Raw genomic sequence first — 26,109 nt, 5'->3', positions numbered from 1 at the left:
GTAAGACAAGAAGTTCGGCTACTATCTGATGATATGGTACAAGCTACCGAAGCATTTCGCTGCCTTCATTCCGATTTCTTCGAGAATTTCCCAGATATTTGCATGGACAAGCCGCTTCAGGCGCCTTTCTTCTGGGTAGGAAACTTCCAGAGCACTCTATTTTTGTCCAACACGGACAGATCGAAACTGTTTTATAAATTTCGTATTTAATCTATACTTCTCCGCTATTGAACTATGCTATTGGTAAAATTCACTGACATAAAGTAGCTAGTGAGTGGCGTGGCAACGTGGGAAAAAGAAGTGTAAGAAGAAAAAAAAAAGGGGAAAGTTATGTAGCGCCAAAGTAGCTTAACGTAAGCTGTTTTTTTTGGGCCTATCTAATATCAGAGGGAGCCTTTAGTGGATATGAGGGGTAGGGATATTGGGACTAGAACTGTTCGTAAACTATAACTGATTGACCGGATATGCCCGTCGATTATTCCATGTATGCGACTTTGAGTTCAGCCAATGACGAAGTTACAGGCTTGGGAGCTGAAATATCGGTTAATAAATTAAACGTCTGGCTGCGTGAACGAGAAGAACCTGAGTCATAAAGATGTCATTTTCAAGCATGGAGAAATCTCGACCATAGTAGATGGAAAGTCTCTCCATGCGGCAACATCTCTAGATAACACAACTTGCGCTGCTAACAATTTCATGAGTTTATAACAGGGGTATCGCCTTCTGTTGGGCAAAAAAATTTATATAAGCACAGAAGCTCTCGAAGAATACATCTTCAATTCTATAACAACACAATATAATTGATACGATAGGTTAGACGGACATCATGGCTGCTACTGCTGGAAAAGTAAGTAATTTTCCACGCCGCATCTCCAACCCACAATCTGGGAACCTTGCTTGGAGCTTTTTCTCAACATTTGCTGCCAAAAGAAGAGGAATCGCTAACAAAAGTCTTTCTAGCCCATTACCTGTAAGGTATGAATGTCGATAAACTTTCTAGAGGATGTTGATCAGGGACGTGATAACTGAGCCGCAAGAGGCCGCCATTGCGTGGGCCGCAAACGAGCCGCTCTCCATTGAAGATGTTGAGGTTGCAGCCCCAAAGGCGCATGAAGTTCGCATTCAAATTCTATACACCGGCGTTTGTCACACAGGTAAAATTTCTTCCGCTTCCTTCGCACTCGATTTCTCATACACAAGTTTTCTAAATAAATAAACAGATGCATACACGATATCAGGAAAAGACCCGGAGGGAGCTTTTCCCGCTATTCTTGGCCACGAGGGTGCCGGAGTGGTTGAGTCAGTAGGCGAAGGAGTTACTAACGTCAAACCTGGTGACCATGTTATCGCTCTCTAGTAACTCAAATATCCTCAAGATCCAGCGTTATGAGTGTCTGGCTAACAATAGATAAGCACGCCGGAGTGTGGTGAATGCAAGTTTTGCAAGTCTGGCAAGACTAATCTATGCCAGAAGATTCGTGCCACTCAGGGTAAAGGTGTGATGCCTGACGGCACCACTCGCTTCAAGGCCCGTGGGAAAGACCTATTCCATTACATGGGAACCTCGACATTCTCTCAGTATACGGTTGTTGCGGATATCTCAGTTGTCGCCATTAACAGCAAAGCACCATTTGATCGAGCTTGCCTCCTGGGCTGTGGTATCACTACTGGTTACGGTGCTGCAACTATCACAGCCAATGTGGAAAAGGGATCTAACGTCGCCGTCTTTGGCGCTGGGTGCGTTGGACTCTCTGTGATTGAGGGTGCAGTGAAGAATGCAGCTGGCAAAATTATTGTTGTTGACGTGAACGACGAGAAAGAAGCCTGGGCTCGCAAGTTTGGTGCAACTGACTTCGTCAACCCCACCAAGCTTGGGAAACAGACTATTCAAGAAAAGCTTATTGAGATGACGGATGGCGGATGCGACTACACTTTTGACTGCACCGGCAATGTCGGCGTTATGCGCGCTGCTCTAGAAGCTTGTCACAAAGGCTGGGGTCAGAGCATTATTATTGGTGTCGCTGCAGCTGGCCAAGAGATTTCTACTAGGCGTAAGTTTGCTCCCTGCCTAGACTTATTTTAGTCGCTTGATGCTTACCATACCTCTTAGCGTTCCAACTTGTCACTGGAAGGGTGTGGAGGGGTTGCGCATTTGGAGGTGTAAAGGGTCGATCTCAACTGCCTGGTCTTGTGGAAGATTATCTTCAAGGGGATCTCAAGGTAAATGAGTATATTACGCACCGCGAAACACTCGGTGATATGAATACCGCTTTCCAGAATATGAAGAGTGGTAACTGCATCCGCTGTGTGGTTGACATGGCTTAACTTGTTAGCTCATTGTCCGCAGATCTGGAGTTGTATGAGTACGATCCAGAAAGGAAAAAGAGGAGACCAGCAAACCACTCTCAGATGAACATATAAATGGGATTTATTTAGAAGAACATACTTTTGCTTAGTACGGTTGACTCATAACTTACCGTTTCTAAATTGTACGTGCAAAAATTGTGCACTTAAAAGATGATCCAAAGCTGTCAAGTATTCAACTACATATTGCGTAACGGCCTGTTCATGCTCCATTGGAGAACAAGAATTATAAACATATATACAACTAGTAAAATTCCTAGAAATATTTTCTCAGCAGCAATCTGTTCTCCAATACTCTGATCAATTGTTTACATAGAAAATTGGGCATTATCTAAACAATATTTCAGACCTGTTTAAACAGCAAATTTACTTGAAATGAGCGAAATTGCCTCTAAAGCAACAGGAATACCTTCTCGCTCAATAAACACTATCTCAGGAAGCTCTACGCCTTGCGTCATCTCACCAGGTAGTCAGAGGGTTCGGTACCAGAGTCATGAGGACCAGTGATGACGATCAGCCATTTGGGAAAGGGCAGTAAGGAGGATTTTAGAAGAAAAGCTGAATTCAAGGCTATCAGAAGCCAAGCTTTGGATTCCTGCTGCCTTAACGGAGCTGCAACTGAAAATGGGGCAACATTTTCACATATATGACAAATGATATACAGTCTGTTATGATTAGAATTCAGACGTAGAATCTGAACATCATTGTATGGTAGTTATGGATATAGACTAAGCTATCTTCTTGCTCAAGCACATACGACCATAGGTAGTGGAGAATTCGGGGTCCCGTCTGCTCCCCCATAGACAAGCCACTAACCGGCAGATTAGTAGTTGAGTGGGTGACCATCAGCGAACACCGGCTGTTGTATGTTTTTTCCCTTTTTTGCTTAATGATACTAGTGTCTGGATGTCTGCCGTAATAAGGCAGCTTACAGCCAGAACCTAATACATACGACCATATCTATTTAGAGAATACGGGATCCCGTCCGCTCTCCCAGAGTCAAACTAATAAGAGGCAGATTAGTAGTCAGGTGGGTGACCACTGGCGAACACCGGCTGTTGTATGTATGTTTTTGTCCCCTTTTTTGTCCTTTTGCCATTAATTTGAGATGTAAAGACTACCAAGCCTATCCCGTATCACCTCGGAATAGTCGCGATATACGGAAAGGCAATGTGAAAAGCGATCTCGATTTCATCTAACGTGATATAGCAATAGTGTCAGCGACTAGCGCATCATTTAACATGATAATTTGTGAAGGCTCATTGGTAAAAGATCAACCCACCTCGCATTCCTGCAATCGCTTCAAATGCAGTTGCAAAATTATTCATCGAAGAGATAATATCTTCCAAGCCATGCCGAAGTTCATCAACAGCGCGCTCTGTATCTTGGGGTAGGTCGCCCGATAGTATCGGTTGGGTGTGCGTAGCGTGAAGTTTATAGAATTGCATGAGCAAGACGTAACTAGCTTGCATAGCACAACATGTGCATGTAGGCATTGCCCGAGGACTAGCCACTCCAATAGATGTGCTAGGGAAGGGTAGTCTTTGTAACTGTCTTGCGATCGTTAACGCGGATGCCACGCAAATATCGGTAGACTGATCGTAAGTGAAGGCAGGAGATTGAAGCATGTTGTATGGGGTAATATTTGTATCACTCGAGATGTTCGCGGAGTTATTGAAGCTATTTGTAGTCTTGAGATCACAGTGATTCTCGCTGAAGAGGGGGGTATCCGAAAAGGCTTGAAATCGATGGAGGCGAATTCTCGTGCTGCCGTATTTGAGGAGAAATTAGTCTAAATCTTACTGCGGCACGAGGCTGAGTCTGTTACACACCTGGATAATCTAATTCGTGAAAGTCGTCGCATTACCTGCGCAGTAGTAGACTCGTACGAAGGATCAAGTTCTACAGCGCCTGAGACGGGTATATAGCTCTCTGCGCGATTATAGACTTGTAGAACCCATCTGTCAAGTAATTTCATCTGTTCATTGACAGCTGACATGTCCGTGTGTGAATTTAGCTGTTCGTTGTAGCTGGACGTAAACTTTACACTTGCTACTCCAATTCGCAGAGCATCGAGGAAGATTAACCATGCCTGGGATGTCAGAGTCTGATATACACACTCATACACTGAACAATAACTAACCTCTGGATCGCATTCTAAACGTGGATACGGCGTTGTGAATTGACTGTCGTCATCGATGTTTAAACATGCCTATATATATGGGAAAGATGCTAGATTAGTGTCTGGGGCTAGCCTCCAGGGCAAACGTTGTGTGTATTAACTCACGCTTTGTCGAACCACGGAACATAGATGCGCACAAAAGTAGGTCATCCACCAAACCCTTCTCTTTGCCTCAGAAAAGTTGTCAGTTTCGAGTCCTAATCGATGGAGAGACATATTCTTTGCTATTATTAAAGCCTGACTTGCTCGGGCAGTCATTTTTAGCAAGTTGGCACGTTCAGTGTGCTCATAGTTGCTTAAAAGAAGCAGTGCCAAGATACTTTCCAACTCCACTGGTGTTTGTGGATGAAAAGGGTCTCGAGCTATTGGTAACTGCCCAGAGGCAGCTGCTGAGCCCACATGGCGGTCTGAAATGAAATCAAGAAATTCCGAATCAGCGTCGACCCGCTGCAGTGCCGCTTGCACAAATCTTTGGGCTAGAGATTTTCGAAACGACACACATGCCGCCGAGGTACAGCGCGCCTCGTGTGGTAAAGGAATAAGGGCCAGTATAGCAGAAAGTGCGAGACTAAGGGGAGATTCTGATAAATTCGGAAGGGCCCTTTTAGGATCTGCGATTGGCCAAGGAATAGGACAATCGAGCGTTGAGCGATACTTCGGCGGAGGAAGGATCGGGAGATAGGGATGAATGAAGATGTAATATGCGTTTAGCCTTTTCTTCTACATTAGCCCTGTGTGAAGTTTTGAATATGATATCAGCCACACTCACAGCTCCTGTTCATTTTCATATACTCTAGCTCCATGTTCACCAGCTAGACTGGCTATTGAAAGGGTTTCATCTTTCGTATACGATTGATCCTGCTTTTCAATTGTTTCTGGTCGCTTTAGGCCAGCCCCAGGAATGGCAAGGTGTTCAATGCTTTCAAGAGTGAGGACTTCTGAGACGAGTCAGCTATCATCTATGTGATCATCATGCGGTGGAAGTGACGGACGCTGAGCTGGAGGCGAAGGTAATAATACCCCATCCTCGGTTACGTGTCCTTTTTTTTGGACGCGCCTTTTTCGTGAACCACCTCTTTTGCTAGGTACGTAGGAGCAATTCCGATCTCTGATCTTACACTTCAAAAGACAAATCAGATCTTCATTTGTACAATGGCGCTGCTGTACACTATTGTACTTACGCCATAACACGGTTGTTCGCCGTCGCAACGCGTCCTTGCTGCACGGCTATATTCTATTAGAGGCAAATATGAGATGGGAAGAAAAGAGGACCGTACCAATGTAAACATGCTACCTTTGCCGGCGGCATCGGCAACTTTCTCCCGGTAGCCTTTCTCTGAGGCATGATGGGCGGTAATTGCTCAAATAATCAGGAGAGTGCGAAGCACTTTTTCTTTTCACAAATTATTGTGAACGCGTGTCAATCGGAAATGTTTTATGTAGCGGACACAACTAGGTTAAGAAGTGCGGGCTAGTATATCCATGGGCTACTTGGTGTTTCGCCTCGATTCAAACACCGAGGGGTTTGACTTTGACTACAATGGGTGACTGACTAATAACGGTGGCAAGGCGGCACTCCCGCAGAAAGCTTGCGGGAATATATAGGCAATAACCCGCCATTTCTATGCTGAAAGCGTGCTAAGCCGGAGATCCGTTTACGGAGCTTATTTCTTCATACAATAGCACTTGGACTAGTCGGTGCGGCCGGTGGGCCGAAATCGTACTGGCCGGGGATTGATTTACTCGGTGTTTGCTCTGGTGATTCAAATGTGCTCCTTGGCTCCTGGACCTAGCCCCTGGGGAGTTTGAATACGATAATATGAATTATTCAGTCTACTACGGCGAGTAAATTGACTGCTGATACGGCGAATTTCTTGTTAACTATGCATAGATTAAGCAAGTTGTGCTGGGCCGATGTCCCACTTAATCAGGGACAGTATTGCGGCTGCTATATAAATAGATATCGACGCTTGAATCGATTTAAATTTGCTATCCTCCAACTATAGCCTTATCTCAGCATTTTCAATCTGGCACCATCTTCCAAGCGAACGTGTGATCTTGTGGAAGAGTGTGCGCAATGGACAGCTCTTTGGCACAAGTCTCTTCTTCCATCCATAGAAGTAGTGCCCTAGCTGGTCTAAGATTTGATACTGGGGCTGTGGCTGCGTCTTCGACAACACTGTCATCTTCTAACGGCAATCTTACAATACAATATGCGGTCAATGTTCCGCAAGTCGACATGGAGAAGCCAAATGTCGATCCCATTCCTCCTCAAAATCGCAAGAAAAATGTTTGGATTGTTGTCCATACTTTCGTTCCAGCGTAAGTGGACACCTCGAATTCTTCGTTTCACGTCGTCTGTTGGGAATACCTTCAATCACACACCCTTATCATATCAATAGCCCTGTGTAATTCTAATAATTATTCTTCTAGGTGGTTCACCGTCAACATGGGCACTGGCATTGTTTCTATCCTCCTTCATAACCTCCCTTACAATGGAGCTTGGTTGTATTGGATCTCAGTCATCTTTTTTGTTCTGAATCTCTTTCTTTTCATTCTCTTTATATTCATATCTGCGCTTCGGTATCTCATTAATCCGGGCCTATTTATGACTATGATAAGACATCCTGGCGTACCACTATTATTGGGAGCATTTCCGATTGGCCTCTCTACAATTGTCGAAATGATTGTCTTGATATGTGTGCCTGCTTGGGGCGACTGGGCGATTACATTGGTAAGTTGAAAAGTGATTTGTGGAGATTCGAAAGCAAGCTGAATTTTTGTTCTAGGCATGGACGCTTTGGTGGATTGATGCAGCGATATCGATTATAATCTGCTACTGGATACCATTTGTCATGTAAGTGATCGCCGTCGGCCGGTTGCTCCGACCGACTTGACTAATTCTAATTCCCAGTATGCACGTCCACGATGTCAAATTAGAAACTCTTTCTGCAACCTGGCTTCTTCCCATAGCTTCTGCGGTCGTCGCGTCTGCTATTGGCGGAGTTGTGGCTGAAGTCATAGAGAACGAGCAGCATGCTCTTTGGACTCTTATAACTTCATACTTCCTCTGGGGAACCGCCATGCCGCTTTCTCTTACCTGCCTTGTTATTTTGTATCAACGCCTATCAATGCACAACTTACCACCTCCGGAAGCTATAGTGTCCATGTTTTTGCCTGTTGCACCCCTTGGTCAAGGTGGGTATGCGATTATGCAGCTCGGCAAAGTAGCGGCTGAAGTCTTTCCCAAAACTGGTGTACTCGGAAAAATGGGAACCAATTCTGGAGAGATTTTATATGTTACAGGATGGATACTTGGCTTTATTATGTGGGCAAATGGCTTGGCATGGATTTTCTTCGCTCTGGCTAGTCTGAGTCGTCGCAAGTTGGCGTTTAACATTGGCTGGTGGGGATTCACATTTCCTCTTGGTGTCTGGGCTGGTGCGACAATAGCGATTGGCCAAGAAATGCCGTCAAGATTCTTCGACGTTTTGGGAACTGTAAGTTGCCTTTTTTCTCTCTTCTAAATCCTCGCTTCGTCTTAATGCTTCTATTCGAATATTAGTTACGGAATATTCTCTACTGAGCGATGCAATTAGACGCTAACGCACATGAACAATAGATTGTCGCGGTAATAGTAACGCTGCTGTGGATCATGGTTGCCATTTTCACGATAATGAAGATCATGGATGGTAAAATCTTCATGGCGCCAGATTATGAACAGTGGAAAAAGAAGAATAACCAAGTCGCTGAGGCTGTATAAGCAAAATAGTGGCAGAAAAGACAAGCCTGAGCTTAAGCTTGATGGTACGCTATCCATTTGTTCGGACACTTAATATTTATTGATTATTAAGAATTTATCACTACACGAAAACAAATGCAGCTAAGTGGGAAAGAGGGAAAAGAAAGGCTTGACCTGGCATTATACGGTTTGGTTAAAATAATATAGACCATGGCACACACTAATAGATCGCTTAGACGATGCTCGTTGGAAATCACGAGATGGAGTAATTCCAATACATAAAATAGGACTTAGATAAAAGAGCTCGAGTGGTCTAGAGTGCCACTTTAGAAGCACAAAAGAGCGGATACTATATATTAATTATCTTTGTTATTAAATTAAAGTCTTCAATTTCGTCTAATCCTGACTCGCGTGAAGAGTGGCAATCTGACGAATTTGCAGAGGCAGTGTGGTATGACGGCTGCAGAAGATAACCGCCACCATTTCTACAAGGAGCTGGAAACAAAATAATTAACTTTTGTCATTAATATTGGACGTAATTTTTTCAATTGACTTATCTACTCGATTTTTACATTTTTAGGAACAAGAACTGCATAAACCTTTGGTGATAATAAGAGCATCATTTCGTAGAACTAGAAATCAGCCCACACTTATACAGCGCACGGCACCAGCTGAAAGCTGAAAATATCCCCATGCGCTTAACTTTATTTGTTTCTAATTAGACTTGCGAGCGGGATAAAAGAGCTGAATATCTCTTCTTTCCTGGACATTTCCATATTGCGCATGTATTTGTCTAGAGCGAGACAGTTTGGCATTGCCGATGCGGCAATCCTGCCTTTGCCTGTGCAGCGATTGCTATCTTTGACCGTTGAGTTGTATCCTAATGGTGGAGTTTCAGCTTGCATAATGCAATGTGGACCGCTGTACTCATTAATTAGGCTATCAATTTCAGCTAATAACAAAGTGCTGGAGAGATTATCAGAATACTTATATAGAATCATCCCGTGCTTATTGAAGGCTCGTGTGTCGCCGAAATGCGAGAGTATTTACCATCTGGCTTCTTGACTAAAGAGAGAACCCAAATTGGCAGCAAGAAGCAATTTTCCACCCAGTCTACGTACTCAGTGGTCGGAAAACTAAAAACTTATACAGATGTGCATAGTCAAAAGCTGGAAATCCAGTACGATCAATTTGGCCGACCAAAACAAGTGGTGCAAGGAGGTTTAGGACCACTTTTGCCTACAATAAGAACAACCGACTCTCTGAGAGCTGTTCTTACGACGATGGGAAAAAGGAAAGCCGAAAAACGAGTTTAAGTATGATGAATTCGGTAGAGAAATTGAGCGTACCGTCTTTACAGGAAAGGAATTGCTTCATCAATTAGGCCAAACTTACAATGAAATGCATCTTCTCATAAATCGCACTTTAAAGGATAGCAAAAGCATATTGTTGAGAGAAGAGAGCTTTGAATATGACCAGCAGTATCGTTTAATCGATTACAAGTATCAGGGAGCACAGCCGATGGTGGACGAAGCGGGGCAAAATATTCAAAGGCAGCAGTTTAGTTTTGACAAGTATGAGAATCTGGTTAAGATTGTGAACACTTTCCAAGATGGGTCTCAAAACACCCGAAAGAACATTTTCGGCTCCGAAGGTCCGACCCAAATAATTAATATTACGAACACACATAAGGAATATGCATCAGAAATTGCTCTGGAGTATGACAGAAACGGGTGTCTGATCAGAGATGAACAGGGCCGCAGGCTCAATTACGATGCAAAAGGTCGTTTAAGCATGGTATCTGATGCCAAAGATAAGATATTGAGTCATCATTGCTATGATGCAAGCGGCAAATTAGTGTGCCAAAAGGCAGATGGAATAGCTTCTTTTCTTCATTGCCGCAACAACAAAATTGTTGCTCTCACGTGCGGAGGCCATAAAATAAGTTTCCCACCGATGTTAAAACCTACTGGGGTCAAATTTCATCGCAGAAAAATGGGAGCTCTTAGATTGGTTTTTGGGCAGACAGCCATCAGTCAGTCTTGGCATGGTTTGACACGCAGAAACCGGACAATATCAAGCACCAACAGTACATGCCTTATGGATATGGGTCATCAGGCTCTTGGATTCAACGGCCAGTGGAGAGATCCCACCACTAGCTGGTATCATCTTGGAAATGGGTGCCGCGTATACAACCCCGTATTGATGCGCTTCCATAGTCCAGATCAATGGAGCCCGTTCCTCTCTGGAGAGATCAATCCATATGGTTACTGTTTAGGCGACCCCATCAGCCACATCGATCCTACGGGGCATGTGAGTGTCTTTGGCATGAATGGCTCTAGAGGAAACAACAACCTTTATCGAAACCACTAGGCCCCTTACAAGTAACATTTAAAGAAGGCCCTCTTCTCAATGGTCCCGAGGGACAACCGCCATGGACAGGACACGTTGACTATTTTGATACAATTGATAGCATGCCAGGCCTTCAGGACATCAGGGATTCATGACTCATGGCGACACTAGTGGTAGGCTGCTTGGTTGGAGGAATATGGCTCGGAACGGTGCGATCGTGGAAGGACTTTGGGGAGATACCGCACCGAACGTGGCACAGGATACTATCCTACAAACAATATAAGACAATATAGACCATAAAAATGGATTCTTCTTGCAACAAGAAGGGAAACCAATCTACCTTTTCTCATGCAATGGAGCTGTTCCAATATCTTTTGGTGGGCAACAGTTGGCTCCAAAAGGGCAAAGAGTCGCTAATGCGCTCAATAGAGATGTGATTGCCTTCCACGGCGAGCTCAATGTTCTTCATGAGCTCAGATCAACAAATATAGAACGATTCATAATATACTAGAGACTGATGGAGGAGTTCAAAGAGTCTATGGTTATGATAAGACGCGGATATTTCAGCCTCAAAATGGATAATGGTGGGAAAGGTCTCTACCAATCTTCAGTTCGAACAATTAGTAAAAAGTAATTAGTAAAAAGCAATTAGTAAAAAGCAAAACTGGTTCTTAATGAGTTGCACACATAGAATAAATAACAATTTTTAAGCTAAATATTATATAATTTACGTCGCAATCTGTTAATAGTACGTATTACCACTTACCATACTTTTTTAATAACCCAACCGTAAATAAAGTAGTGCCAAAAGTTGATCTGTTACTCAGCAGTAATTCATTGTTTCCACACCTGCTTGAGAAATTCCTCCACGTCGGCGAGCAGAATTTCTGGCTTTTCCATGGCAGCAAAATGACCGCCACTCTCGTGCTGGCGATAGAACTCGAGAGTGCCAGTTGATTTAACCCAAGCCTGAGGGATTGGTGCAAGTTCCTTCGGGAAGAAGGAATATCCGAAAGGCTTTTTGATATACCACTCAGGGTTCTCATGAGCTCCAATAAGGCCAGGAGTAAATAGCTGCCACCTTGATAAGAAAATGTTTGACTTTTTTTTTGGCTTCGCAGAAAGCAAGCTTACCTGTCGGTATGGGTAGATAGACCGAGGAAAGGTCTCCGTTAGCCAATATAGCGTAACTGAAGACAGAATCTCGTCCATTGGAGGATCTTCATCTGTCCAGGCGACAAACTTTTCTCCAATCCTAAGATGATTCGCTTAATTAGCTACTATAATTTAGACGGGAATTCGCTCGGAGGATCTTACCATGCAAGAAGCGCAATTGGGTTTGAGGCAAGCACAAGCCCAATTGTGCTGGGTTTTGTTGCATGCTGCAAAGCGTATGAAGAGCCTAGCGCCTTGAATATACTGGATCTCTCCAAGCCTTGCTTCTCTACTTCGCTAATATCACTATCCATGATACCCTCCGGCTCAGGCATGATACAGAAGTTAACTGCGTTAGATCTTAGTATCGCGTACTCTTTGTTCAGCTTATCTCCCGACTTACTATGAACGGCTTTTACTGTATCGAAAGTTGCAGCTAGAACACGTGAAACTTTGCTGCCAATATCTCCTCCTTGTACAGCATATCCATTGCCAAATCCCAGCTCAATCATCAATGAGTTCATAATGCTTGCGATGTTCTGAAGCTGAAAGTCTCTTTCGAGGGGCGGCGGCGAAGAGAAAGCGTAGCCAGGCAAAGAAGGGACGATAACATGATACGGAAGAAGCGTCTCAGGAGAGTATCGCTCGGCTAGGATACGTAAAATGGAATAAAATTCCAGAAAGTTACCTGGCCAACCGTGCAAGCAAAGCAGTGGAATCGCATCGAGTTTTTGAGAGAATAGTGCGACAAAGTGAATGTTGAAAACGTCGCCGTTCTCTGTGATAGGCTGAATAAAGTTGGGAAAGTTATTAATATGTTTCTCGCAGGTACGCCTTTATGTAAATTGTTAGTTGCGAACTGACTCGGTCTCAGTTGTCTTATGTTCGCTTACCAGTCCCATTTCAGCCACTCTTCTTTGGCTTGAACCAACCAGTCTCGGCTAATGCCGAACCGGCCATCAGTTAATTCGTTTTCATACGTCTTTGGCCCAATTTTCGAGAGCTCTAAAAGGTTTCGGAAGTCACTGAGTTGCTCTTCCGGAATAGCCACAGTAAAGGGAGTCGGATTCGATTTCCTATTGGCTGGGAGGGTTGCAAAAGTGGAAGACATTTTAACAGATAGATGGTAATTGCTCTCTCCAATAGTTCTTAATCTCTTGACTAGATGTTACGTTGTTATAGAGAAGTCGTTGAGAAGAATGTTAAAAAAACTGAACGAGTCATTATGAGGAGAGTTGTCAGTGCTTTATAGTTTACGGATAGTAAATTTTCTCTTATTATTTTGCTATTCTTCAATACCATGATAAGTCTCATCGCCCGCACTTGCTACGGGATGCAAAACTTGGAAGCGCCGCGATGTCAAATCACATCCAACCTAGCCGAATCTGGCGTTTCTCGCGATCCCGCTCCTGTTCGCTACAGCATGCTCGACAAATAGCTATAGTGGTATGTTACACTATATCGGAGATACCCTAATGAGGAGTTTATCGAGCGCCACTTTTTCGGGGGAGCTCTCCGAGTTGGCTGAGGGACGTGGAGATAATGCCCGGCTGAAGGAGTCTTACGCTGGGCCTGGACAAGTGGCTGAACTCTTTTTGCATTCCGCTGTTACAGCTTCTTCGGCGCAGGCCGTCAGCTGAAGCGCTTTACTTCTGCGCAAGTGAACGGACTAGCTATCTGAAGTAGGTTTGATTCCATTCCATTCTGAGAAAATGCTCGTCTTATTTGACAATATCCCAAATGCGGAAATATCGCCCGCCGGATCCAAGTCTCTTCAAGCTCAAAAAATGGACACCCTCTTTTGGTCGAAGAGGGTCACTTGACGTCATTACCTAAACATAAAAAGGCGGTTCCCTAAGAAGGGCAGAGGTTCCAAATCGAGAGACTGGGAGAATAGTATGTTCTCGGAGCTTGGCCTGCATATGGACAAACTGGGTTTAAGAGATCCCATAGCCGTTGGCATGGTAGCACAGTACGATAATTTTGAGATGTCATTGATGACAACCTATTTTTCCTGCTCTGATAATGATAACGAATCTTAAGGAATAATTATGTGCATACGTTCACATAGTAGTTGAAGAGTTGTATAGAAGATGACGAGACAAAAATAAAGTCATATTGCTGTTAATGATTGCTCGCTAAGCCGAAGAAAAAAAGGAAAAGAAAGAGAAATCTCCTATGTCAATGACCCATACGATAGTATACAAGTTCTCTGAAACAATAATTCCAGAGCAGTAAGTTTTTTTTTGTAAAAAAAAAAAAAAGTCGTCAGTCGCTAAACTCGCGCTTCTTTGGGTTTTTGGGTCTTGAATTGAGCCGCAGTGCCTCATTTTCCTTCTCAAGGATAGTGACCCTTTCACGAAGGCTCTGAAGAGAGCGCATAACGTCGCCATGTCCGCTATTTGACATTCTACTAGGTTCAGATGTAGGTGATGAGTTGTCTAAAACATCGGACTTACCATGCGTCTTCTCGGAGCTAGTACTGTTGGAAATCTCGAGAATCGGCTTTACTTCCTCAAACTTGATTGTAGTTCGTTGGACAGGCTCAGTTGTAGCTTTTGGATGAGACTGATTCGACTTCTCATCTTCAAACAAGGGGGGTTGAGTGTGCCAGCCTCTCCTAACACATGCGTCACAATAGAATTCTTTTCGTTGCTCTGATTGCTTTGGGAGGCAAGTTTGGTGGTATGATCGGCAGCAGGCACCGCAATCTAATAACATGTTCCCCGGCTTGCGGCAGGTATAGCATAGCGGGTTGTGTGGTGAGCCGCTTTCTATAAATTGTTAGTTGTTTAGATTCTCATTAAGACGCTCCAAACCCATAGCTATGATGCCAAATCATGTCAAGCTTTTACAGGGTGAACGGTCATTGCAAATCAGGAACATCATGCTACAGATGATCGAAATTGAACGTTGGAGTCTCAGCTACTCGCCACAAGAATGAAACATTGAAGATACTCACTCTTCCACGCATGGTATATTATTTTCTGTTCATTCATTGTCAATTGTTTTCCCGGTGGTGCGTAACTGGCGATTCTATAGCCAGCGATGACGGGATATCTGTTTGTCTCTGAGGCTGACGTTCGCCGTCTTTTGGCGAGAGAATGAGATGATTCCGCCATAGCGCGTTACTGAGAGTAAAAGGTAAAAAAGGGTTAAAAGAATCTACTGTTAGGATGTGATGTTCGAACATGAATCAGGCCGCAGCGTTTATTGCAAGAATTACTGGCAGGATCAATATGACCGAGAGTCCAAGTGAAAGGATGAAGGAACTGTATGGCTGAGCTAGCGACATTTGGCCGAAAGAGGCGAAGACGGGACGTTTAGCCTAAAGAAGCAACGTCATCCTACCGATATTAGTCCGCCCAGCCTTCGGGGGAATGATTGAAAGACTGTAAAGTAAATTGCCCATTTGCTTTTTCTTGCCCCCATGTGACATCAATGAAACTTGTACATGTGTTTTCAATCCATAGCCTAACTCAAGGGTCGATTCCTTACCTCAATGGGTAACATCCTCCATCGTCCGCCACCAACACCACTCCAAGCTGTTCTTATTATCTGAGCCAGGCAGGCATTGCATACAGAGTAGTACGGAGTATACATACAAACACTACGAAGGGCAATGTCCCCCGGTTCGGCTTGTCAACGATGCAGGAAACGGCACATCAAGGTATGTGCTACTCGTTTCTCTGTTTTCCTTGGTATCCGCTGTTGTGAGCATTACCCTAATTAATAGCACATCAGTGCGATGGAACACGACCTAGCTGCAAGCAGTGTGTGTCTGCCAAGCATGAATGTCCCGGATACAACGACGATTGGAAGTTTATCAACAATGGTGCCAAGCTGCCGCACAAACGGCAGAAGAGGCAGTCTTCTCGATCAACCAAGGTACAGCCTACAAATGCTTTCGCTAACACGACTGAAAAGATCTCTACGATACACGAAGATTCTAGCATAGAATCTCGCCAGGCCAGCACATCATTAGCTATCCAGAAGACAGAGTCTTTAGAAATCTCTTCATTGGACTTCCCCAAAGCCACTGACCCTGGATTACAAAGCTTGGACTCATCTATTTCATTACCGGTGGACTTTCACTTTGATCTTGGTGGCAACAATGTTAACATCAAAGAAGCAAGCTTGGGCAATCTACCTGCTCAATTCAAAACCCCTGGACCGGCTCCAGAGACATCACCGGGACTGATATCTTCCGCGTCAAATAGCGAGTTTGAAATGGGGCTTGCTGCCCTAGCCTCGGAGTTTATGCTTGAGAGCGAACAAGAAATCGTTTTCCTTCTTCGGCATTATGTTGACAACTTGGCCCCTTGGTACGTCTCCACCCTGTCGTCGTCACTTACTTTTGACCCCATTTAATCAATAACAGGTTAGGCATTTTCGACGAGAGATGTTTCTTTCAGACTCGTATCCCTCGCCTCGTTGAGACTAACCCTGTCTTAAAATACGCAATTTCTGCAGTTTCTGCCAAGCATCTGAGTCATGTCGGTGGCTTTCGGGCCACCAACTGCGGTTTAAGAAGCACCTTGGCCTTGACAGAAATGTATCCAAGCGCAGGCCATGTCGACTGGGCTTTCAAAGCTGCCAACTACTATCACCAGGCAGCTACAAGCTCTCAGCAGCAGTCACAACTTTACGATACGATTGGCAATTATCCGCCAGGATTTCTAGATGTGGCAACAGCAAGTAATGCTATCTTGACAATTTATGAATTGATTGATTCGAACTACGACGAATTCCGCACGTAAGTATATATTCATTCTCTGTTAATCAAATAGCTACTTCTACCTCCATAATATCGTTAAGACCACTACATCAAATGATGTTTTGATGCCGGTTAAACCTTCTTCCCCTTGGCTACAAAGAGAAGCAAGTGTCAAAGATTGCAAATCACTGCGTGATATTTCACGCGTCTTGAATCATATAAACAAAGGCGAATGAATCTAACAGCAGGCTTAGGCGGATACACGATGTAAAAAGTAAGCTGGCGAAATACCCGAACGATATTTCTACTCCAAAATCCTATTTCCCGCCTTTTAAACAACTTGCGAATCCCGCTGCTCTAGCCAGCTATTGGCTCTGCATGCCCCACGACCTCCTGAATTCATATGATCAAAATCGCATACCTATACTTAACTTTGAAGCTTCTTATGGCAATTGCGAGAATAATGACGATGCCTTGGGTGTTGGCGAATCTAAGTCCATGTCTAGGACACCTTGGGTGCAGTTATTCTCATTGATGACAAGTATTATCGACCAGTTTACTGCCATACCTAGCAGTGGTGGCCGCATCATGGAAAACCCTGAGCGCAATAGCTGGTTCTATCTTTGGGGTGCTTTAGATGATTGGCACGCTCAGTTGAGTGCCAATTTTGAGCCATATTCTCATTACACGCTTTCCAGTCACTTAACACTCCCACAAGGTCCTGAAGAGCCAGTTTTCGATGAAATCCTCTTTCCAACACAGGTATCTGCGGCGACTCTTTCGTACTACCATTTCGCCCGTGTCCTTTTGCTTCTTGCCAAGCCGATCGATCAATCAAACCCCCTCACGCAGCTTAAAGACTATCGAGAAAGACTGATAGATATAAGAGATAATTGTGTAAAAATATGCGGGATTGCAGCGGGTCGACCAGGTGGCGCTGCTCGCATTCACTCGGTACAGCCGCTCGTCTTAGCAGGACAATGCTTGGAAGAAGCACGAGAACGAAGAGCTGTAGTACAGCTATTACAGGATGTTGAGTCTGATTCGGGGTGGCCAACCGCGGCCCAGGTCAGGAGGCTTCAGGAAGAATGGTATGGTACTATTCCACAGAGCTAAAAGAAAAAAAGAGAAAAAGAGAATGCATGACGAGATTCAAGGTGACAAAATTGCTGGTATGGTGCAGTAAATTTACGACGCTTCCATGTAGGTAGTAGCTTGGGGCTACATTTGCCTTTGTTAAGCGTTGTCTTATTGGATACGGCAAAACAGCCCATTAATATGAAGAGGGGCTCTTCGATGTAACAGCACCTGTGTTTAAAATACTAAAAAGATACAATCTGGTATCCTTGTTCAATCTAGCCACCGTAGCCGTCCTGTCACTGTGATATTTGAGGTACATGTGAGGTTTTGTAAAGTATAGACAAATAAATTTCGTATCAGCGCAAATATTGCGCTTACGTTAATCCATAGAGTTGGGCCTATGATTATGATTGCTACTTTGCGCGGGCCCTCCAAATACGTGTATACATGGGACGACAAGTGGCTGACCACTCTCCGCAATTTCTTGCCGTATCTTGCCTCTTTTGCTTACGGAATTATAAAAGCTTACCTCAGGTGCTAGAAGGCGGTTGCGAAAAAGCGAGAGAAATGGCTACCACCAGCAGCAACACTTCTCCTCAGCCGCCGCAAAGTCTTACTGGCATTGCTAGTGCCAGCCCAACAGCTCACAAGTGTGCCCGCCACAGTGCAAGCTCCACCAGATTGTTTCCCTTTCACTGAACGGTTTCTCCGGTTTTGTTTGCAAATAGTTGCCAAGAGTATCGTTAGCCCCAAAGAACCAAAGAGGTGTTGATAGTATCAGCGAGAAGACAGTGTCTTGGTGGCTCATCAAAATGCATATAAGTTGCTATTCGTTCCTAATCCAGCAGCCATTTCAAATAAACCAGTCTTAACTTTGAGCATTAATTTCTCCCAACTTCGTTCTTATAATTCAACAACGGAAACAAGGCTCTACAATGAAACTGTATATTGCCTACGATACTTGTTCTCGAGCCGCTCAGCTTGTTGCAAACGAGCTTGGCATTGACCATGAGCTTGTCCACTTTGATGTCTTTGGCAAGAGCGCATCAAACGGAGAAGACTTTGCAATTATCAACCCTCTACTTTATGTACCTGTTCTAAAGCTTGACAACAACAAAGGCAATGATGTTATATCTGAAACAATTATCATCTGTTCATATTTCGCCGATCAACGCCCAGAGTCTGGCATGCACCCGCCACCTGGTACTCTTCACCGTGCAAAAGCCGATCAGTTTCTCGTTCAGCTTGCAACCGAGATCGCGCAGAAGCACATCCCACTTATGCGCAAGCTGATGACCGAGGAAGGCATCCAATTCAACTCTAACAAGCTCCTAAGAGCATACCAACTCTTAGAGGACCGACTCGCGGATGGTCGCTCTTATTTGTTTGGTGAGAATCTTACTATAGCCGATGCATATGTATGGGGTACTCTTTGGAACAGTCGCTCTGGTGTGAGAATTGATCATCTCAAAAAATTAGCGGCGTGGAAGCTTCGTATAGACGCTCGTCCGGCTGCTGTTAAAACAATTAGGGAAGAGGCCGAAATTTTGGCGACTCACAAGGCCCAAATTGAATCCCGCAGCGTCTAAATGACTACGAACCACGCGATTGACGGGATTTCAATTTTGTTTCTCCACAGGAAAGACTTGGCAATGTGCAAACCGGAGATAGCAAAACGGAGACCGCATATCAAAGACTATGCCGAAAACTGGTAAACTCACGGGCAACAAGCGACAAGAGAACTCCAACACAACTCTTAGATACAGCATATAGAGATGACTAGAATTTATTATCTTGTGGGAATAAGTTAAATTGTGCCTACTACACTTTTCACCATATCTAAATCTGGAGACACCGCATTCATTGCATATGTATTATATATCTCGGCGTCAAAGAATTGCCGGCCGTATCAACGGGAATCAGCTTCACACTTGGCGGGTCTTCAGTATTAGCGTTTAAAGTTTTGTTTAAGCTGCCCCAGTCTAGCTCAGCACTCTCTATAGTTTAGTTGAATACGAGATTTTAGTCGCTTTCAGCATTGATATATAACATACACACAATTGACACGTATCCGTTGCTATGCCCCACGCGATTATGCTTGGCATTCACAAATTTCGTATTGTGACGGATAGGCTATGTCTTACGATGAGTGTATAAAGCGTGGCTGACTGAAGTTGGCAGTTTGGCCTTTTAGGTTTCTTTCTTTCACACCTTCTCGACAAGCAGAAAATGCCAAAAGCCACTTCTAATTCTCGCGAGACAAGCGGGACGAACCGCGACAACGTGTTGTTCAGCTGGAAAGCTGTACTAGTTTGTGTCTTACTCGCAACATTAACAAGCTTCCAATTCAACAAAGCACTTCCTATCCATTTTCTATCTCTTCAATCACCCAGCAATAAGGAGACATCAGGTGGCTTCAAAAGATTATCGGGCGCACATGTGGTAACTAGGCCAAATCCAGAAGTCATCGGTTCCAATAGAGATGAGACGGTACACTCTTCCAATCAGCTTCTCCGAAGCGTACCTAGGCCTTGGACGCCTTTCCCAAAGGGTATGGATGCCCAAGATGCCTTCGAGCAGGGCTTAAACAATCCGCCACCAGGCACCGAATCAAGGAAGATTCTGCACCATTCTTTCTCGGATATTGATCGAAATCCTGAAATCACGGTGGTACCTTATGACAACGGTCTGATTGAAGGGATCATTCGCGCCTTTCAGCAAGATCTACATCTCGTACTCCGCCCTGATGATATATGGCTGGCTATTACGACTCAGCTTAGCTTCTATATAAATGCTCACGCTGAAAAGCTGAGGCATCTTTTCGTTACACACGAAGGCAAGGAGCAGTTAGTAGTCAAACTGTTATCACAAACCATGGAAACCTTGAATGTTGCACACGCTGCAGTATTGTTTTCTCAATTAATACAAAAGAATGTAGTCGACCCTGAACTTGAGAAATTTCTTATGCCGAATTTCAGCACCAGTACTAGCACCGATATCAGTGTGGCCGCAATGGTTATGATGGCAACCACAAAAGAATATTTCGACTTCATTACTGAAGTAGGCTGTGGATTTCCAAGCGTTACTCTCCTCGGTGAAAGGGAAGACTGGGTTAATCTTCTTGAGAGATTGCCCAAGCTTGCTACATTTGGCGATGAACCCGAGGAATGGAGTAAATTACTCGCCAAAGTCACCGAGAAAATGATTGAAACGTATGATCATGCAGATGATCAGACTACCAAGGATTTCTGGATGAAAGCAGTACATAAAGCTGGTTGGGAGGGCTCAGGACAAGGTTTGGAGTCCTTGTCGGGATGGCTCACTGCTTTCTGCTTTTGGGATGGCCAAGGAACAAAAATCCATCAGTATACAGACGAAGAACTATCTAGCAAGAAGTTCCAGTTTGGCGATGAAGATCCCGAAGACAGGAAGAGATTAATTATTGATGGTGTTGTTTTCCCAATAATCCGAGCTAAAAAGATACCAAAGGCTGTCGTCGACGTACCGGTAAAAGTTATTGATCTGTCGACAATGACTGAATATGACACCACTGTCATAGCTGGCTCAATAGGCATGACAGCAACCGCAAGCGAAAATGAAGGAGTGTATGACACTTTTCAGCCACGATCAGGCTGGTGGATGCTGCTGGATAATATGAAACAAATCTCCTAGGGCTATATAAAATAGCTATTCCTTAGAACGTTTCGTGAAGCGACAGTCATCATAGGTTTCTATCCCACTACTAGTCTTTTACACGACCATAAACTTTAGTGTTCTCTACGATTGCTTTTCTGGAAAGCCATTTATCAATGATCGCATCGTAAAATTCTATTGCAATTAACCATGGGACCTATGTCAAAAATACACCGCTTTACGCCAGAGGTGAAACTTTGCTGTAACACGGCCTAGGATAGGAAGCTGCGGCACGTAACCCCGAATGTTGCTCCACGTTCACGTCCATGGTATTGTTTATTTTTCTCACCTTTTCTGCAATATTACTTGAAAGGCTCGATTTCTCAACCATTTTGCTAGTTCATCTATTTTCTTTGACGTACATATGCATGCTAACGTGTCACCTCTTAATAGAGCTGTCAAGGCTTTTTTGCAGTAATACCGCATATAGACCCACACAGCCACGCATGCAACCAAACGTTTAGTAGTTTGTGTAAGTATTCTCCGTAGGGGTTCACTAAAGTCTTAGCACAGATGTCTACCGGTTCTAGCAAATCTAACCCAGGGCTATTGCCTGGAGAACTATGCCGGCTAAGCTTTATTCATTTACAGCCAGAAATATCTAAAAGTAGCCAGTCTTATAGTTCTTAATATGAGCGTACCCTGAAAAAAATTCTCCTGTATACGCACGCACAAATGGCATGAAACTTTCATGCAAGGCAGGTCATTGCCTTGCGTTGGGCTTGAAGAGAGACATGAATAGTTCCCTGCACTTCAACGTGGCGCCCGGTGTATTGCGATAGAGCTTTCAAAATACTTTATGTACGTTCCCTTGCATCATAAACGTGACAACCATCGATGCTATTCGGAACGCACATGATATTGGATCTGTGAGATGCTGTACAGTATCGAGCCATAGGCATAGCTTGTGCAATCCTATGGAAAGCCATCTTCACTCAGCAGTGTCGTACCAAAGACCCCCTACAATTAGTTTTCGAATTATGCTCCATACTGTGTATTTCTTCTAATAGGCTGTACGCAACTTTTAAAAACATCTTTACATGCTCAAATTAGGAAGAAGAAAAAAATCTTGAAATAAGAAGTAAAAATACCCAAGTTTTTTGCCATCTCCCGTCATACTTCATAATTGTGGCCACAGCGGGAATGCGATGCAGCTGGAGAAGCCTCACTGTGCTCACCGGCTGCAGGCTGTCAACTAGCCCGATGCCCTTGCCCGGCGCGGTCTGGCGTTTCAATGCTTCCCCCAATTATAGGCGTTTAAACCTCCCGGCTCTTAAGCAGATACTTACCAGGCCAGCTGCTTGCAGCATTTTGATTTGCCACAATAGTCCTTCCAAAAATTGGCGTTGGCTCCTGCATAGCACATTATGCAGCTGCTGAGTAGCTATGTTACTAATATCATGGCCGTTCGAAGTTACTATTGGATATCAAGTCGCTACTTTGGGGACTTAATTTTCACCTTTCAAACACTGCTTTTTATGAAAATAGTATTGCCCGGCGTACACGGGGGTAGGAAAATAATATTTAGGCTTCGGTTGGGTATTACTGCTTCATATTGTGGCTCTATACTGGCTGAACTAGCAGCACTTGTATCTGCTACGCTCTGCGGCAGCCAAAGTCCACCACTTTCGACACGTCCAAACCTACCTCATGCAAATTGAGTGGTCATTTTCATCTATAAAAGCACGTCAACCCCCCAATTCAAACACTCTTTCCTCATCATCTCTAGAGCGAACACTACAAGCGTTTAAAAAATATTCACACTAATCATTTCTTTCAAAATGTCTACAGTCTACACTATCTCCCTTGAAAATAAACGCGGAGCAAACACGAACTATGCTGCGTTCATGGAACCCCCAAGTTTCACTGGGGGTCTTGAGCCTTGGCTTAATGTTTGGTATACCTCATTTGTGCCGTATGGCGGAAACTTTGAAATCCATACTGGAATAGATTTTTATGCATGTAAGCAGTAACATTACTTGACGTCTATTGTTAACCATACACCTCTTATTCATGCTTCGTTTTGCTAACCAATGAACAACTAGGGGTTGGCACTGTGCCTACCACACCTGCTCCAGGGGTGGTCGTTTCCACCGGCATGAGCTTATTGGCTCAGCTTGGCACGGTTTCAACACCTGGAAGTAAGTTTATGCTTCGTTTAATGTCAAATTGATACTTAAAGCTAATTTAACGCTTTACTTAGGCACTTTTGACAAAAAAATCATTCAAAGCTTCCCTGTAATTCAAGAAACCACTCCGTCTGCTATTCCGGGCGCCTACGAGATTAAAACGGGTACCGACTTCCTCGTGCCCAATAACACATATCTGGTTGGTCTTGCAAAAGTCAATAACCGAGGCCAAGTTGCTCCAGTTGCATCAGTACGTCTGTCTCCAGATTTAAGTTGGCGTTTAATAACATGTCGAATACTAGATTGCCCCAAGGAATAATATGAATATCCAGATTACCCCAAAAATGAAGTTTTTCATTGCTGAGAGCCAGCAGGTTCCAGGTGAAATTGTTGACTACCATTCTGTTGTTAGAGATGGTGCTACCATCGATTTTAGCAGCGGCGAAGGACTGGGAAAATTTTATGCACACGTTGTTCAAAAGACAGACGGTACATTCACTGTCACCTACTACGAACATCCTAACTAGTGACCAGTTTGAGATATACTCTTTAGCGCCTGGAATAGATTCTTATAGCTCGTAAATAAGGATTATGAACAATTGATCAGACTTCATGCGAAATGTATATTGTTTGAACTCTAAAGGCTAATTTCTATACTGATCCGCGGATAGGGGATATTTTTCAGATTAAAGCTGCATATAGCATTAACCATGTACTGTTCGGCTCTATGCCGTTTCTAGCATCTAATTATCTCCAAATGGCGGAAGCCCTGGCAGGCTTTTACTAATCTTGGTAGGAGAAAGGTTTGTCACGCCACCCTTTAAAGATAACCAAGCTGGAGGATGCATTTAAAAAAGTAAGCTAGCTCTCGTTTTGCCTGTTCATAGGTAAGGAGATATTAGAACCTATACCGTACTATATCAGCGATATAAATGTCATTACTACGTTAAATGGTTGGCGAAATGCAATTGAAGCATCTCGGAACACTTCATAATGATTCCCTTAATAAGCCCAAGCCACAACCCGTAATTAAGACTTATATACGAAGCATATGGTGTATAGTGACGGGACTACATCCACACCTGCTTGCTACTAAAAAAGAATATCACCCAGTCATAAAAAGTACAGTGTTAAATTGACTTATTATAATACTCAGTAGAAAATGATTATCAAGGAAAGGCAGGTTTCTACTGGCTTAAAACTGGATATTGTTTCGTCACCAAGCAATTCTCAACAGGAGACATTTCAGTCAATGGACGAAGACAAGTAAGTCTCCAAGGAATAGCTGTATATTTGAACAGGCAGTTGTTACTATATATATTGTAAAAACCACCGTCTGTAGCCCAACACAATGTTTTAAAATCCTGCCGATTCATTGGAACATGTATAGGGTTGTGTTCTATATTAAAATGCTTAGCTGCGCTGTTCCTGAACCTAATAATCCACTTAATGCGCTCAATTCTCTACAGTCATTAAGATCAAGAGTTCAGATAATTACAAATGACAAGGTCAAATGAGTAATACCTAAAGATGGTCGGATTAGTTATCTGATTCAGAAAGTAAATATATTAAAGGAGCGATTAATAATCATGTTCCAAATTATGATTTGTAGTTGATGCCTGTATCTGTGCTAGCAAAGCGCTTTCTACCTAGCGATTATGGTGGTGACACAACATTAATCGATATTGAGAAACGGATTTCGTTTACTGCCGGGAAAAAAGAGTTTGGGGAATACCTCGTAGGGAAAGAATCACAGGGCCTTAATGGGACAAGGATTTTTACTGGCCCGTTCTTCGATTGGGTATGCTGTAACTATTCTCATTGTTCCCCAAACCGCTTCCGTCCCTCTCTAAGTACGTCGGAGTTATTAGAGGCTAATCCAGTTCTTATAGATGCTTACCCAGTCTGCGAGAGAATTTAAACTTGACATGGGTGTGATGGAGTGGGATCTCGAGTCGTTTAAAGTTACCATATTCGATTCTGGTGACCAAGAATTCAGCTGCACCAACACAAAGACCGTTGCGGAGGCTATTGCTTCTGTGCTCACGCATGAAAATGATACTAAGAACCAAGATGTTCGTGTCAGTTCGTTCCGCGCTTAACTCAAAATGAAGTTTTGGCGACTCTTGAGCGACTCTGGTAGAAAATTTGAAGTAACCCAAGCTTCCACGGAAGATCTTGCAGCAAAAGGCGAAGCACGCATTAAGCGTGGCGAGTGGCTACAAGGATACATTGAAACCGTATCGGCCTCTTATTATGCGCCTTGGGGTTATAACACATTTGGCGCTCGTGCCGAAAAATGGAATGATATTTTAGAGCTACCCAAGGAGAATCTAGATGACACCTTGATAAAGGCACTAGGAATACGTAGCGCATAGGAAGCCGGAGATAAATTTAGCCTTTTATAGCATCCTAATGAGAACTTCCTGCCACTTTGTAGTAATCTAACTCTTTGCACTCCTTCACTCCCTTGTACGACGCCGATCTCTCACAGTACTGCTGTAAGTTGGTATATGACCCAGGTAGCATAGTTATCCGAATGATGGTTCGTAAAGTATAACACATCGTGTTCCAATATAATTGATACTTAGATTGTATCAGAGAAAAGGGGGAAGAATCTTTGCCACCGACAACGAGGGAAAGCTACTCGCATTATCCAAGTCCACATTGGGAATTAAATTTTGGCATCCTGAAA

At 43.7% G+C, this 26,109-nt stretch overlaps 10 protein-coding genes across 11 annotated transcripts; 7 read left to right on the top strand and 3 right to left on the bottom strand.

The window, feature by feature from the left end:
* Window positions 1-660: 660 nt before the first annotated feature.
* Window positions 661-2,536, top strand: FDH1_2 (formate dehydrogenase (NAD+)). Of its 2 annotated transcripts, XM_024902779.2 has the most exons (6): window positions 661-847; window positions 961-975; window positions 1,040-1,154; window positions 1,221-1,356; window positions 1,414-2,051; window positions 2,111-2,536. In XM_024902779.2, the coding sequence occupies exons 1-6, from the start codon at window positions 827-829 to the stop codon at window positions 2,323-2,325; spliced, it is 1,140 nt and encodes a 379-aa protein (XP_024757008.1). In that variant the 5' UTR covers window positions 661-826; the 3' UTR covers window positions 2,326-2,536. The 2 variants fall into 2 exon arrangements, with proteins under 2 accessions (XP_024757008.1, XP_065985266.1); XM_066129136.1 differs by having other exon boundaries at window positions 961-1,154; window positions 2,111-2,461.
* A 598-nt stretch (window positions 2,537-3,134) lies between these two features.
* TrAFT101_011059 (uncharacterized protein) lies at window positions 3,135-5,955 on the bottom strand. Its single transcript, XM_024901019.2, has 9 exons — window positions 5,824-5,955; window positions 5,728-5,773; window positions 5,539-5,665; window positions 5,316-5,481; window positions 4,652-5,258; window positions 4,508-4,576; window positions 4,197-4,456; window positions 3,647-4,131; window positions 3,135-3,559 (listed from the first exon to the last, which is right to left on the bottom strand). The coding sequence occupies exons 1-9, from the start codon at window positions 5,889-5,891 to the stop codon at window positions 3,501-3,503; spliced, it is 1,887 nt and encodes a 628-aa protein (XP_024757006.2). The 5' UTR covers window positions 5,892-5,955; the 3' UTR covers window positions 3,135-3,500.
* Window positions 5,956-6,623: 668 nt separating this feature from the next.
* On the top strand, window positions 6,624-8,309 carry TrAFT101_011058 (uncharacterized protein; the record flags this gene model as incomplete). Its single annotated transcript, XM_024901009.2, has 5 exons — window positions 6,624-6,868; window positions 6,980-7,280; window positions 7,336-7,403; window positions 7,461-8,046; window positions 8,169-8,309. 5 exons carry the CDS (start codon window positions 6,624-6,626, stop codon window positions 8,307-8,309), a joined length of 1,341 nt encoding a protein of 446 aa, XP_024757004.2.
* Window positions 8,310-11,474: 3,165 nt separating this feature from the next.
* Window positions 11,475-12,906, bottom strand: TrAFT101_011057 (uncharacterized protein; the record flags this gene model as incomplete). Its single annotated transcript, XM_024900974.2, has 5 exons — window positions 11,475-11,714; window positions 11,775-11,895; window positions 11,958-12,144; window positions 12,199-12,629; window positions 12,689-12,906. The coding sequence occupies 5 exons, from the start codon at window positions 12,904-12,906 to the stop codon at window positions 11,475-11,477; spliced, it is 1,197 nt and encodes a 398-aa protein (XP_024757002.2).
* Window positions 12,907-13,891: 985 nt separating this feature from the next.
* TrAFT101_011056 (uncharacterized protein) lies at window positions 13,892-15,036 on the bottom strand. Its single transcript, XM_024902097.2, has 2 exons — window positions 14,758-15,036; window positions 13,892-14,569 (listed from the first exon to the last, which is right to left on the bottom strand). Exons 1-2 carry the CDS (start codon window positions 14,915-14,917, stop codon window positions 14,064-14,066), a joined length of 666 nt encoding a protein of 221 aa, XP_024757001.2. The 5' UTR covers window positions 14,918-15,036; the 3' UTR covers window positions 13,892-14,063.
* A 181-nt stretch (window positions 15,037-15,217) lies between these two features.
* On the top strand, window positions 15,218-17,842 carry TrAFT101_011055 (uncharacterized protein). Its single transcript, XM_024908776.2, has 4 exons — window positions 15,218-15,465; window positions 15,540-16,120; window positions 16,177-16,551; window positions 16,767-17,842. The coding sequence occupies exons 1-4, from the start codon at window positions 15,418-15,420 to the stop codon at window positions 17,626-17,628; spliced, it is 1,866 nt and encodes a 621-aa protein (XP_024757000.2). The 5' UTR covers window positions 15,218-15,417; the 3' UTR covers window positions 17,629-17,842.
* A 685-nt stretch (window positions 17,843-18,527) lies between these two features.
* On the top strand, window positions 18,528-19,181 carry TrAFT101_011054 (uncharacterized protein; the record flags this gene model as incomplete). Its single annotated transcript, XM_024901031.2, has 1 exon — window positions 18,528-19,181. The coding sequence occupies one exon, from the start codon at window positions 18,528-18,530 to the stop codon at window positions 19,179-19,181; it is 654 nt and encodes a 217-aa protein (XP_024756999.2).
* A 728-nt stretch (window positions 19,182-19,909) lies between these two features.
* Window positions 19,910-21,403, top strand: TrAFT101_011053 (uncharacterized protein). Its single transcript, XM_024902096.2, has one exon. The coding sequence runs from the start codon at window positions 20,146-20,148 to the stop codon at window positions 21,262-21,264; it is 1,119 nt and encodes a 372-aa protein (XP_024756998.1). The 5' UTR covers window positions 19,910-20,145; the 3' UTR covers window positions 21,265-21,403.
* A 1,369-nt stretch (window positions 21,404-22,772) lies between these two features.
* On the top strand, window positions 22,773-24,031 carry TrAFT101_011052 (uncharacterized protein). Its single transcript, XM_024901026.2, has 4 exons — window positions 22,773-23,247; window positions 23,331-23,426; window positions 23,489-23,664; window positions 23,717-24,031. The coding sequence occupies exons 1-4, from the start codon at window positions 23,067-23,069 to the stop codon at window positions 23,939-23,941; spliced, it is 678 nt and encodes a 225-aa protein (XP_024756997.2). The 5' UTR covers window positions 22,773-23,066; the 3' UTR covers window positions 23,942-24,031.
* A 1,311-nt stretch (window positions 24,032-25,342) lies between these two features.
* Window positions 25,343-25,516, top strand: TrAFT101_011051 (uncharacterized protein; the record flags this gene model as incomplete). Its single annotated transcript, XM_024907002.2, has 1 exon — window positions 25,343-25,516. One exon carries the CDS (start codon window positions 25,343-25,345, stop codon window positions 25,514-25,516), a length of 174 nt encoding a protein of 57 aa, XP_024756996.2.
* Window positions 25,517-26,109: the final 593 nt, after the last annotated feature.

This window comes from Trichoderma asperellum, chromosome 7 (assembly GCF_020647865.1).
Source record: "Trichoderma asperellum chromosome 7, complete sequence".
Taxonomy (NCBI): Eukaryota; Fungi; Ascomycota; class Sordariomycetes; order Hypocreales; family Hypocreaceae; genus Trichoderma; species Trichoderma asperellum.
The sequence above is the reverse complement of the archived record's forward strand: the minus strand, read 5'-3'. Positions and strand labels throughout refer to the sequence as shown.

Bases quoted from the DNA above. Each gene is read 5' to 3' on its own strand.
- TrAFT101_011055 (XM_024908776.2), top strand. From the start codon at position 15,418: ATGTCCCCCGGTTCGGCTTGTCAACGATGCAGGAAACGGCACATCAAG. The intron at 15,466-15,539 runs GTATGTGCTACT...ATAGCACATCAG, and splicing joins GCAGGAAACGGCACATCAAG to TGCGATGGAACACGACCTAG. The intron at 16,121-16,176 runs GTACGTCTCCAC...AATCAATAACAG, and splicing joins GTTGACAACTTGGCCCCTTG to GTTAGGCATTTTCGACGAGA.
- TrAFT101_011059 (XM_024901019.2), bottom strand. From the start codon at position 5,891: ATGCCTCAGAGAAAGGCTACCGGGAGAAAGTTGCCGATGCCGCCGGCA. The intron at 4,132-4,196 runs GTGTGTAACAGA...CAAATACGGCAG, and splicing joins TCACGAATTAGATTATCCAG to CACGAGAATTCGCCTCCATC. The intron at 3,560-3,646 runs GTGGGTTGATCT...ATATCACGTTAG, and splicing joins AGCGATTGCAGGAATGCGAG to ATGAAATCGAGATCGCTTTT.
- TrAFT101_011056 (XM_024902097.2), bottom strand. From the start codon at position 14,917: ATGGCGGAATCATCTCATTCTCTCGCCAAAAGACGGCGAACGTCAGCC. The intron at 14,570-14,757 runs GTGAGTATCTTC...AACAATTTATAG, and splicing joins AATATACCATGCGTGGAAGA to AAAGCGGCTCACCACACAAC.
- TrAFT101_011052 (XM_024901026.2), top strand. From the start codon at position 23,067: ATGTCTACAGTCTACACTATCTCCCTTGAAAATAAACGCGGAGCAAAC. The intron at 23,248-23,330 runs GTAAGCAGTAAC...ATGAACAACTAG, and splicing joins TGGAATAGATTTTTATGCAT to GGGTTGGCACTGTGCCTACC. The intron at 23,665-23,716 runs GTACGTCTGTCT...GTCGAATACTAG, and splicing joins AAGTTGCTCCAGTTGCATCA to ATTGCCCCAAGGAATAATAT.
- FDH1_2 (XM_024902779.2), top strand. From the start codon at position 827: ATGGCTGCTACTGCTGGAAAA. The intron at 1,155-1,220 runs GTAAAATTTCTT...ATAAATAAACAG, and splicing joins CACCGGCGTTTGTCACACAG to ATGCATACACGATATCAGGA. The intron at 1,357-1,413 runs GTAACTCAAATA...ACAATAGATAAG, and splicing joins GACCATGTTATCGCTCTCTA to CACGCCGGAGTGTGGTGAAT.
- TrAFT101_011053 (XM_024902096.2), top strand. From the start codon at position 20,146: ATGGATGCCCAAGATGCCTTCGAGCAGGGCTTAAACAATCCGCCACCA.